This window comes from Sus scrofa, chromosome 3 (assembly GCF_054392235.1).
Source record: "Sus scrofa isolate SSC_HxYL_T2T_F1_AM1 chromosome 3, Sscrofa_HxYL_maternal_Yorkshire_Landrace_v2.0, whole genome shotgun sequence".
In the NCBI taxonomy this organism is placed as follows: Eukaryota; Metazoa; Chordata; class Mammalia; order Artiodactyla; family Suidae; genus Sus; species Sus scrofa.
In genome coordinates, this window is record NC_139385.1 from 17,090,046 (window position 1) to 17,102,523 (window position 12,478).

At 49.2% G+C, this 12,478-nt stretch overlaps 2 protein-coding genes across 13 annotated transcripts in view; one reads left to right on the plus strand and one right to left on the minus strand.

The window, feature by feature from the left end:
* Positions 1-12,478, plus strand: part of LOC110259903 (uncharacterized) — a 53,909-nt gene that overhangs the window by 17,057 nt on the left and 24,374 nt on the right. The window lies entirely within an intron of this gene.
* ITGAM (integrin subunit alpha M) overlaps positions 1-12,478 on the minus strand; it is a 55,449-nt gene that overhangs the window by 3,244 nt on the left and 39,727 nt on the right. For all 10 annotated transcript variants that reach the window (XR_014840289.1, XR_014840284.1, XR_014840290.1 and 7 more), the window contains 10 exons: positions 9,033-9,163; positions 8,768-8,931; positions 5,582-5,736; positions 5,352-5,483; positions 4,841-4,914; positions 4,493-4,634; positions 4,272-4,394; positions 2,411-2,490; positions 970-1,053; positions 104-179 (listed from right to left, as the gene is read on the minus strand). Coding sequence is in view for 4 of the 10 variants with exons in the window: in XM_085016896.1 (XP_084873022.1) it covers positions 104-179; positions 970-1,053; positions 2,411-2,490; positions 4,272-4,394; positions 4,493-4,634; positions 4,841-4,914; positions 5,352-5,483; positions 5,582-5,736; positions 8,768-8,931; positions 9,033-9,163 (1,161 nt within the window). In the remaining 6 variants the exon portion in view is untranslated. The remainder of the gene's footprint in view (positions 1-103; positions 180-969; positions 1,054-2,410; positions 2,491-4,271; positions 4,395-4,492; positions 4,635-4,840; positions 4,915-5,351; positions 5,484-5,581; positions 5,737-8,767; positions 8,932-9,032; positions 9,164-12,478) is intronic.

A 12,478-nucleotide genomic window follows, 5' to 3' on the forward strand; every position in this document is an offset into this window, starting at 1 on the left:
GTCCGAGCAAGCTTGGAACAGAGGCTGGCATGCGAGTTTCCCATCATTCTTCCTGCCTCCCCAGCATCTGACTTCCCTCCCAGGCGCCTTCTCAGCTCCTCACCTGATACTGATGCTCTATGACGTGGCGGGTCTTCTCCGAGGCTGTGAAGTTGAAATATTTGGTGGAAACCTCAAGGCTGGTGGGAGACAGAAGGGGCAGGAGGTGACAGGACATCAGGGGTATCCGGGAGGGGGTTGCGGGCGGAGAGTGTAAGGGGGTGAATAGGCACAGCGGTAGCGCCGCCCTGAGAGGGCGCGAGCAGGTTGGCGTACAGGGGCCACACAGGTGGGACAGGTGGGACAGGCAGCATGTGCCAGCTTGGCTTTTTGGGGTTTTTTGTTTGTTTGCTTGCTTTTTAGGGCCACACTCACGGCACATAGAGGTTCCCAGGCCAGAGATCTAATTGGAGCTACAGCTGCTGGCCTACGCCACAGCCACAGCCACACAGGATCCGAGCCGCATTTGCAACCTACACCACAGCTCACGGCAATGCTGGATCCTTAACCCACTGAGTGAGGCCAGGGATGGTTTCCGCTGCTTCATGACAGGAACTCCGGGTTTTTGGTTTTTCCTTTTTTTTTTTCCGGCTGCCCCAGCACGGCACATGGAGTTCCCCGGGCCAGGGATCACAGCTGAGCCACGGTTGCCACCTAAGCCGCGGCTGCAGCAGCACCAGATCTTTAACCCACTGTGCTGGGGTGGGGATCGAACCTGCGTCCCAGCGCTCCCAAGATGCTACTAATCCCACTGTGCCACATCAGGAACATCACATGTGCCAGTTGGGCGACACACAAACACATGCATACGCACACACACACGCACACATACACATCCACGCACACACATCCTCAGATGCCCTCACAAAGATGCTCAGTCATGTCCAGCCCAGTGCTGAAGGCGGAGCCATAAGCCCTCGAAGCCGGTACCTGGTAACCACCACGTAGACAGCGTATTTCACAGGCAGCTCCAGCTGGAATTCGGTTTTGTTGCTGCTGGGCATGTTGTTCTCACTGAAGGGAAACAGAGGGCCAGCCCTTGAGACCTGAGACCCGGCCTTTCCTTCTTTCTCTCCCTCACCCTCCACCCCCAACCAGCCACCAACTCCTGTCCGCCCTGCCCCCTGAACACTGCTCAGCATCCAACAGAAGAGACAGGTGTGGGGAGAGGCTGCAGCTGCCGCTGCGCTGCGTGGCTCAGGCCCTCCCCTTCTCACACGGATGGATGTCTCCAGTGCCTGCTTCCCACTGGCTCCCTGAATTCCAAACAACTCCCACCCGAATCCCAACCCACCGCCCTCCTGGAGAGAGATCTTTCTTGCATGCAGAGGTGGTCACGTGGCTCCCACATGAAGCTGTAAATTCCCTAAGAGCACCCAGCACTCATTGTATGTGATTTCATCATTGTGTTTTTTTATCGTTAGAGCCACAGCTGCGGCACATGGAAATTCCCAGGCCAGGGGTGAAATCGGAGCTGTAGCGGCCGGCCTATGCCACAGTCATGCCAATGCTGGAATGGAGCCGCATCTGTGACCTACACCCCAGCTCACGGCGATGCTGGATCCTTACCCCGCTGACCAAGGCCAGGGATCGAACCCGTGTCCTCACGGTTACTAGTTGGGTTCTTAACCCACTAAGCCACAACAGGAACTCTCAGCACTCATTTTCAGATACGGCCCCTATCTAACTAGCTCCTTAAATCTTGCATCAGGGGAGTACCCATCATGGCTCTGTGGAAACGAATCTGACTAGTATCCACAAGGATGCAGGTTCTATCCCTGGCCTTGCTCAGTGGGTTAAAGGAGCCAGCGTTGCCGTGACCTGGGGTGTAGGTCGCAGACGTGGCTCAGATCCAGCATTGCTGTGGCTGTGGTGTAGGCCGGTGGCTATAGCTCCAATTCGACCCCGAGCCCGGGGACCTCCATATGCTGTGGGTGCGGCCCTAAAAAAGAAAAAAGAAAAAAAAATCCTGTATCGAAGGATGCAGGCTTTGCTTGGTCCGCACTTCCTCCTCTCTGCCTTCATGCCGGCCCTGAATTGATCCCTTTGCTTGGTTAACTCATAGCCTGAATATCTTCTTCAGGACTCTTTGAACACCAAGCCCCCAAGAACACTTGTGCATCATTGATTTCATACTGTATCGTAACCATCGGCTTTCCTGTCTATTTTTGCCACTAAATTAAAACCTCTGTGAGGGCAGGAACCACAGCTGTTTTGTCCATTGCTGCCCCACCAGCACCAGGTGCCATGGGTGCTCTGTTGGTGTCTGTTAAAGGAATAAGTGAGAGGAAGGGAGAACTCGTAGGGAGAGGGCGATGGTCCACCCTGAGCAGGGGCTGCAGGATGCCAGTGGAGGTGGGGCATGGCACACCTGGTCACGTTGGCCTTGAGAAGGAGTTTGTATCCAAAAAAAGCATCAGGATTCACATCAAATGTGACATTAAAGGTGACCTGGAGTTGGAGAAAGGAGAGAGAGCGACACAAATAAGAGAGAAGAAACAACCCAAATGTCCATCAGCTGAAGAATGGATAAATAAAATGCGGTATATCCATACAATGGAATATTATTCAGCACTAGAATCAGAGTGTTGGGAGTTTCCATTGTGGTACAGTGGAAACAAATCTGACTAGCATCCATGAGGATGCAGGTTTGATCCCTGGTCTCACTCAGTGGGTTATGGATCCAGCATTGCTATGAGCTGTGGTGTAGGTCGCAGACGCGGCTTGGATCCCGCATCGCTGTGGCTGTGGCGGAGGCCGGCGGCTGTAGCTCTGATATGATCTCAGGCCTGGGAACCTCCGTATACCAAAGGTGGGGCCCTAAAAAACCAAAAAGAAAAAAGAGAATCAGAGTGTGGATACATGCTGGAACATGAATGATCCTTGAAAACATGATGTCAGTCAAAGGAGCTAGTCACAAGAGTTCCCGCTGTGGTGCAAAGGGATAATCAGGGTCTCTGCAGTGCCAGGTTCACTCCCCGGCACAACACAGTGGGTTAAAAGATCTGGTCACCAACGCTGTGGCATAGGGCCACAACTGTGGCTCTGATCTGATTCCTGGCCCGGGAACTCCATATGCTGCGGAGTGGCTAAAAATGGGGAGAGGAGTTCGCTTTGTGGCTCAGCAGTTAACAAATCCGACTAGGATCCACGAGGTTGCGGGGTCGATCCCTGGCCTCGCTCAGTGAGTGCTTTAAGGATCCGCTGTTGCCGTGAGCCATGGTATAGGTTGCAGACGTGGCTCAGATCCCACGTTGCTGTGGCTCTGGTGTAGGCTGGCAGCTGCAGCTCCGATTCAACCCCTAGCCTGGGAACTTCCATATGCCACGGGTGCAGCCCTAAAATGCAAAAGAAAAGAAAAAAAAAAGAGCTAGTCACAAAGGATCACATACTGTGTGACTCCATTTATATGAAATATCCAGACTAGGCAAATCTAGAGACAGAAACTAGAGTAGCGGTTGCCTAGGGCTGGCTGGTAGAGATGGGAAGACCTGGGCTGGCAGCTAAAGGGAGCGGGGTCTTTTCTTGGGGTAATAAAATCCTCTAAAGTTGGTCATGGTGATGGGTACACAACTCTGCAAACCTACCACAAGCCATTGGATGGTGTACTTCAAATGGGTGAACTGTCAGGGAGATGGATTTTTATCTTGATTAAAGCTATTTTTCAAAAAAGAAAATCTCAGAGTCCCCACTATGACACAACAGGATTGGCAGCATTTCTGCAGCACTGGGGACACAGCTTTGATCCCTAGCCTGGCACAATGGGTGAAAGGATCTGGTGTTGCCGCAGCTGCTACATAGGTCTTGACTGCCACTTAGATCCGATTCCCGGCCTGGGAACTCCGTACACCTCAGGGTGGCCCAAGCAGAAAAAAGAAAGAAAACCTCTACTTTTTTTTTTTTTTTGGTCTTTTTGTCTTTTTAGGGCCACACCCACAGCATATGGAGCTTCCCAGGCTAGGGAGCTAATAAGAGCTGTAGCCACCAGCCTACACCACAGCTGCAGCAACGTGGGATCTGAGCCACGTCTGCAACCTACACCACAGCTCACGGCAACGCTGGATCCTTAACCCACTGAGTGAGGCCAGGGATCAAACCTGCAACCTCATGGTTCCTCGTCGGCTTCATTTCCGCTGCGCCATGATGGGAACTCCCAGAAAACCTCTACTTTAAAGGAGAAGAATTCAGAAGAACACAAAAGAGAAAAAGGGAGGCGGAACCAGCAGCCTGACCTCTGAGTTGTCCGGGAAGATGGGGTGGTTTATGCTACAGCTCGTGCTCTTCAAGGCCGTAGACTCTTCAGTGGAGACATCAGACTCACAGGCCAGGCGCCAGGATCTCTGGGAGCGTTGGTTCTGGAAGGCAAGAGAGGCAGAGGTGGTGATGTCCACCGCCCGCAGCCACAGGGATGGGGACAGCAAACTCAGACGGGGTCTGAGAAGGACGTGGCTACCTGGGAGGTTGACACCTTCCGATAGGACAAGCCAGACGGGTAGAAGAAGGTGACCTGAGTTCTGTAGGAGTCCTCGCCCTGGTTTCTCACGGTCAGGGTCACTTTTAAGTCCCGAGGACCACCCACCACCAGGGTGTCCAGGCTGTGGGAGGAAACAAGCCAGGCCGTGAGATGCGGAGGGCTTGTGTGGTGGGAAGGAGGCTCGGGCGCTTGGGGAGCGGGGACAGTGGGTGGAGCGGCTACAGGCGCCCCTGCTTCCGAGGCACCTGCTCTGTGCCGGGCTCCCAAGGGGGGCAGAGCAGAGCACCAGGCTGTGATGCAGGTCTGGAGTGAGGATAAGAAACTCACCTCATAAAACTGAAGGTGATGCTCAGGTCATCCTGGCAGATGCTGTCATTGCCGCAATTCTTCTCGAAGGGAAACTGCCAAAATCCAGGGTAGGAGAATACGAAAGGAAATAACAAAATGAGGTGAAACAGAACAAGAAAATGAAATCTTGAAATAAACGTTATGTGAAAAGGACACAGAACAAGCTGCCACGATCTTGACCCCTCGGAGGTCCTGTTGTGGAGTGGTGGAAACGAATTCAACTAGGAACCATGAGGTTGCGGGTTCGATCCCCGGCCTTGCTCAGTGGGTTAAGGATCCGGCGTTGCCGTGAGCTGTGATGTAGGTCGCAGATGTGGCGTGGATCCTGCATGGCTGTGGTGTAGGCTGGCAGCTGTAGCTCCAATTGGACCCCGAGCCTGGGAACCTCCACATGCCGTGGGTGAGGCCCTAAAAAGACCCCCCCAAAAAAAAAAAATCTTGGCCTCTGGTCCCTCCCGCACCCCTACAGGACCCCAACTCCCGGACTCACCAAGGCTGTGAAGAGTCTTTGAGCATCAACAGCCAGCACTGGCCGGAGGTTCCCAAAAGAGGATGCAGGCTTTCCCACCAGAGAGAAGTTGAGGCGTAGGACAATGGGCGTCACTGAGTCCTCCACGCAATCCTGAGAGATGGGGTGGGGGGGCGTTGGTCTGGCCTCCTCAGATTCCCAAGCCCACCCCATGCTTGGAGGACCCACGCGTGCGGCCACCCTCTGCTCACCGGTAACCACAGCGTCAGGTGCTCACATTTCCGGCTCAGCCCCAGCGTCTGGGTCTGTCTGCGTGTATTGTTCTTTGTCTCCTCAAAGACGGCCCGGGGATGGGGGCGCCCCGGGTCCAGAGCCAGGTCATATGTGATGATGCTCTGGGTGTCTCCTGAACGGGCAGGGAAGAATGGTGGTGAGGAATCTGGCTTGGGAGTCAGACTGGCAGGAGTGGGAGGGCCACTCCTCTGCTCCCTGGCTGTGTGACTTTAGGCATGTTAGCTGACCTCCCAGAGTCTCAAGGCCTTTTCTTTATTTGCTTATTTATTTATTTTTGTCTTTTTAAGGCCATGCCGGCGGCACATGGAAGTTCCCAGGCTAGGGGTCGAATCAGAGCTGAAGCCGCCAGCCTATGCCACAGCCACAGCAACGTGGGATCCAAGCTGCACCTGTGACCTACACCGCAGCTCAGGGCAACGCCGGATCCTTAACCTACTGAGTTATCCATCCAAATCCTCATGGATACTAGTCAGGTTCGTTACTGCTAAGCCACAAAGATGGGAACTCCTCCATTCCTTATTTTTAAACTAAAGATAATGGTACCTTCGCAATGTTGAAAATGCAGTAGTGTCTATAAAGCATTTAGCATAGCATCTGCCACATAGTAAGTGCTCAGTCAATAAATGCTGGGGAGTTCCCTGGGAGCCTAGGGGTTATCACTGCTGTGGCTCAGGTTCGACCCCTGGCCCAGGGAACTTCTGCATGCCAAGGACACAGCCAAAAAACAAATAGTAGGTATTCTGTTACATACTAGAAAATTAAGCATATTTTTCCTGGCTGCTTTTGACATTTTTCTCTCTGTCTTTGGCCTTCGGTAGTTTATGCCTTGGGGTGGTACAGTGGCTAATGGTGTGTGCTTTGGTATAAGGTACTAATTTGTGGGGTTTTTTTTTTTTTTGTCCTTTTGCCATTTCTTGGGCCGCTCCCACGGCATATGGAGGTTCCCAGGCTAGGGGTCTAATCGGAGCTATAGCTGCCAGCCTACGCCAGAGCCACAGCAATGCAGGATCAGAGCTGAGTCTGTGACCTACACCACAGCTCACGGCAACGCCAGATCGTCAACCCACTGAGCAAGGCCAGGGATCGAACCAGCAACCTCATGGTTCCTAGTCGGATTCGTTAACCACTGAGCCACGATGGGAACTCCTGTGGTTTCTTTTATATTCATCTTGCTTTGATTTTGCGGAGAATTGCAATGTCTTGCATCAATTTTGGAAAATTCTTTACCAACATTTCTTTAACTGTTGCTTCTCTCTTATTTTCTCTCTCCTTTCCTTCTGGAATTCCAATTACACGTTAGTAGACCACCATGTCCCATGTGTCTCTAATTATTTTTTTCCCGTATTTTGCATCCTTTTCTCTCTGGGTGTGTTCATCTGAATCCTTTCAATTTGTTTACCTCCCAATGCACTAATTCTCCTTTTAATTGAATTGTCGTGGATTTACAATGTTACGACCCTCAGGTGTACAGCAAAGTGATTCAGTTATATATACATTCTTTTTCAGATTTTTTTCCATTACAAGATACTGAATAAAGTTCCCTGTGCTATACAGTAAATTCTTATTGTTTACCTATTTTATTTTTTTGTTTATCTATTTTATATATAATGTTGTGTATCTGTTTATTCTGCTTCTAATCTATAAAATCTATTGATTGAATTCTCAGTTTCACCCAGTGTATTTTTCAGTGCTAGTGTTTCCATTTAATTCTACTTTATGAATTCCAGGTTTTTTATGAAGTTCTCCATAATTTCCTCCTTTTTTTTTTTTGGAAGATGTTAATTATAGTTCTTTTTAAAATTCCTATCTGATAACTCTAATTTCTGACTCACCTATGGGTCTACTTCTATTGTCTATTGTTTCTCTTGGTTGCTGGTCTGAATGGACATTGTCCTAGTGGAAGGTCCAAGGTGTTTTTCAAGGCCCCTCTCAAATCTCTTCTTCCCCAGCACTGAGGAGGCTGCTGGATTTCTGTTCAACTCTTTCTCTCCCCAGTTGCTGTCTTTCATTAAGTTTCCAGAAGTACTGACTCAGACATGTATGGCTTAGAAGTCAGCCAATGACTTGAGAGGAATTTCTGTGTAGATTTTTGGGGCACCTTCTTGGTAATCCTCTACTCTCCAAGACTTTGCTCTCAATTTCTAGCCATGCTGGCTGCCCCAAACTCTAATTGCTGTCTCCCCAGCACAGTAAGATTATTGCTAGAAACCTAATTTCTTTTTTTTTTTTTTGGCTTTTTTTTATTGTCTTTTTTTTTTTTTAAGGTCACACCCGCAGCATATGGAGGTTCCCAGGCTATGGGTCGAATTGGAGCTGTAGCTTCTGGCCTACACCAGAGCCACAGCAATGTCAGATCCAAGCCGTGTCTGTGACCTACACCACAGCTCACGGCAACGCCGGATCCTTAACCCACTGAGTGAGGCCAGGGATCGAACCCGCAACCTCATGGTTCCTAGTCAGATGCGTTTCCACTGTGCCACGATGAGAACTCCCTAGAAACCTAATTTCATTCCCTCCCTGTTTCTCTCTAGTACCACCATTACTCTTCCCCATCCCAAGCACAATGCCACTCTTTGAGAACAGAGGAGAGAAGAGAGGAAGGCAAGTTAGTTGTGATAAAATGAATATTTGACTACATTGTGACTTTGTGTTTAGCTTCATCAACTCAACCTCCCCTTTAAATGAGTTATCTCTCAGTTAAAAAGAACAACAACAAAAAAAACACTCTGCTGTATAGCCCAAGGAACTATATCTGATCACTTGTGTTGGAACATGATGGAGGATCATGTGAAAAAAATGTATGTGTGTGTATGTATGTATGTGTGTGTGTGTGTGTATATATATATATATGTATGTATATATGTATATATATATAAATATATAACTGGGTCACTTTGCCGTACAGTAGAAATTGACGGCACATTGTAAATCAACTATAATTTAAAAAAATTTTTTTTAAAGCTGGTTAGTTCGCAGGGGTGGGGCCCTTAGTTCTCTGGAGAACTGAGAGTGTAAAGAGTGCCATCTGTTCACTGCACCCACACTTGAAGAAGGCTGTTGGAGCCTGTGAGAACTTTGCTTGGGGCCCCTCATCAACATGCCCTGTCATTTTGACCTCTTGAGACTTACCCAGCCTGCCTCACCTTCTCTCAGCCGGTCCCATGTGCTCTTGCGAACTTGGAGGCAGACTTGGACCTCGCCAGCAATCTGGGTTTTCGCCGCCTGTTGACGACACTCATACACATTCCTCGCCACTTCCCTGGGTTTGAACACCATCGATGCCTCAACTCTCAGCACAGGCTGGGACCTGGGGGGGGGGCAGACACCAGAGGGCCATCCAGGGCCTTCAGACAGCCAAACCACTCCTTAGAAAGAAGATACCTGGCTCGCTCTGAAAGAGAGTCTCACCTGAGCAGGAACACATGGCCTTGGGCCCCTACAGCCAAGTCCATCAGTCCATCCATCGTGAGGTCCTGGCCCCCGCTCAGGGACTGCCCAAAATACTGGAGCCTTGGGGAGAGCTGGGAGCCTGCAATCCGCTGAGGGGAGAAAAGAGGAGGGGAGAAAGGGGTAGGAAAAAACAAAAAAGAGTGTAACTCAATCTCCTGGGGTGACTCAAGGAGAGATTGTCTGGGTTCCACTCAGGTCTCATCTCCCACAACGTCTCAAGGAATTAGGGTAACTATTCAGCTTTCGATCATACGCTTGAGATGATACCCAAAGTTTCCATTAGTTACGTGAGTTTTCCAGGGAAAACAAAACGTTTCACAGGAAAGAAGTGGCATGGTATGCTATTTGCCTCAGTTGAATCTCAGGATAATGGGAACACCGAATGTCAAGCTAAGTAAATTCTCACATAAATGTAAGGAATGGGGGAGTTCCCGTCGTGGCGCAGTGGTTAACGAATCCGACTAGGAACCATGAGGTTGCAGGTTCGACCCCTGGCCTTGCTCAGTGGGTTAAGGATGCGGCGTTGCCGTGAGCTGTGGTGTAGGTCACAGATGCGGCGTGGATCTCGCATTGCTGTGGCTCTGGCGTAGGCCGGTGGCAACAGCTCCGATTGGACCCCTAGCCTGGGAACCTCCATGTGCCGTGGGAAGTGGCCCTAGAAAAGGAACGAAAATAAATAAATAAATGTAAGGAATGGGAGTGGGGTGGGATGGAAGGCAGGCGAATCTGTGGCAAGAGGGATCTGAAAGAGAGCTTGGTCCTCACCTCCCATGGCAGGAAGTCACTGCAAAAACAAAATCAAGATGCGGCAAAAGAATCATATCCTTGGGAAGTATGCAGAATCGTTGAAAGAGCTAAAAGTGGTTTCTTCAAGAGGAGGGCAAATCAAGAAGAAATCATGGGGAGTTCCTGTCGTGGTGCAACAGAAACAAATCCAACTAGGAACCATGAGGTTGCCAGTTCAATCCCTGGCCTCACTCAGTGGGTTAAGGATCTGGTGTTGCCGTGAGCTGTGGTGTAGGTCGCAGATGTGGCTCAGATCTCAAATTGCTGTGGCTGTGGTGAAGGCCAGCAGCTGTAGCTCTGACTGGACCACTAGCCTGGGAATCTCCATATGCTGTGGGTGCAGCCCTAAGAAAAAAAAAAAAGAAGAAGAAATCATGGTATGGGTGTGGAAATTGTTGCTTTTCAGAATGATCCAGTAGGAATGATTTTGACTCTAATCTATGTGTAAGAGTAGCGTGGAAAGAATAACAGCCAAATAAATTAAGAAATTTTTTGGAGTTCCCGTTGTGGCTCAGTGGTTAACGAATCCAAGTAGGAGCCATGAGGTTGCAGGTTTAATCCCTGGCCTTGCTCAGTGGGTTAAGGATCCGGCGTTGCCATGAGCTGTGGTGTAGTTTGCAGATGTGGCTCAGATCCCACGTTGCTGCAGCTGTGGTGTAGGCTGGTGGCTACAGCTCCAATTAGACCCCTCACCTGGGAACCTCCATATGCTGCAGGTGCGGCCCTAAAAAGACAAAAAAAAAAGAAAGAAAAATTTTAAGTGATTTTTTTATGTACTTAATGCCACTGTAGTGTACACTTAAAAATGGCTAAGGTGGTAAGTTTTAGGTCATATATATTTTATTCAATTTTTAAAGTGATTTTTGTCTACTGAAAAGAAAGAGACACTGAGGGTTTGGGGTGGAAATGCTGTAATATTTGGTTGTGATGATTGCAGTATACCTACAAATGTAATGAAATTCATTAAGTAATTTAAAAAAGAAAAGAAAAAGGGGAAGCGGGGGATGCTGGCAGTGTGCTAGATCTGAATCTGGGTGGTACCGACTTCGGTTCACAGGCATGAAAAGTCATCACTTAAGACTTATGTTTACTGTGCATATATTATACTGCAAATTTTTGGAGAAAAAATTACCATATTCTGTGGGGAGGAAGCCAACAGAATTTTAAAATTATGTACTATGGTAGTTGGGATAGCTACAGCCCCTTTTTGGTTCAAACACTGGCCACCTGTAGCCCCAGTCATAGGAAAAGAGCAGGTAAAGCATGCAAACAGTAGAACAATGAGACTGCATGATCCTTTTTTGCATTTGTTCCAAATTATTTCCAAATTTATTAGTAGTCGTCGTAGTAGTATTTTACTTTTTGTCTTTTGAGGGCCACACCTGCAGCATATAGAGGTTCTCAGGCTAGGGGTTGAATTGGAGCTGTATCCACTGACCTACACCAGAGCCACAGCAACACCAGATTGGAGTCATGCCTGCAACCTACACCACAGCTCACGGCAGCACCAGATCCTTACCCCACTGAGCGAGGCCAGGGATCAAACCTGCGTCCTCATGGATGCTAGTCAGATTCATTTCCGCTAAGCCACAACAGGAACTCCTATTATTATTATTATTATTATTTCCAAATTAATTCCAAAGTCTGGTGTGGAGGAGGGGGATGGAGGTGGGGTGTGAGTGGGTGTGTGGGTGTGAGTGGATGTGATGTATGGGGGGTGGGGGGCGGTGGCCAGGTTCATGGCTCCTCCCCTGACCCTTGTTTGGCTTTCTAGGGTGAGTTCTGTTGCAGCAAAGGGGAAGGAACGAGAGCTTCCACTGTTTATATTTTTTTTGTATTTATATTTATGAGTTTGTATTTATAAAATACAGCTCCAATTTGTACAAGCCTGTAAAGCTCTTAAAGAACAATAAAGTAAAATCAGAGCCTTCAAACCTCATGATACAGAGAACAAGAGGTGCCAATGACATGAGGCATAATTTTAATATTCACTCAATTGTGGAAAGAGGCTCCGTGACACAGAGGAAGTACACAGGCAGTGGTGCTTAGCTCTGGCTGCAACTGAGGAGTGTGTGAAAGGAGTTCCCGTTGTGGCTCAGCAGTAACAAACCCAACTAGTATCCATAAGGAAGTGGGTTCAATCCCTGGACCCACTCAGTGGGTCGGGGATCCGTCATTGCCGTGAGCTGTGGTGTAGGTTGCAGACGCACTTCAGATCCTGTGTTGCTGTGGCTCTGGCGTAGGCCAGTGGCTACAGCTCCAATTCGACCCCTAGCCTGGGAACCTCCATATGCTGTGCACCTGCCATGCACCTGCCCTAGAAATGGCAAAAAGACAAAAAAAAAAAAGAATTTCAAGGTGGCCAGAGCAGAGCCTGAATCAAACACGCACGCACCCTTCTGAGGGGGTCCATGTGACTGCCAAGTCACAAGCGCATGAAGCTTGCAGTCCTGGGAGGGTGACCAACCACAGGGGCTTCCTGAGCTGATAGATTTTCAGGGCTAAAACCGGGGCAAGACCTGAGCCAACCGGCTCTATTGGTCATCCTACCAAGACTGAGATTGAGAAGCAAGGAACGTCTACTTCCCAAAACTTCCAGCTCACCACTGAGCCTTCAT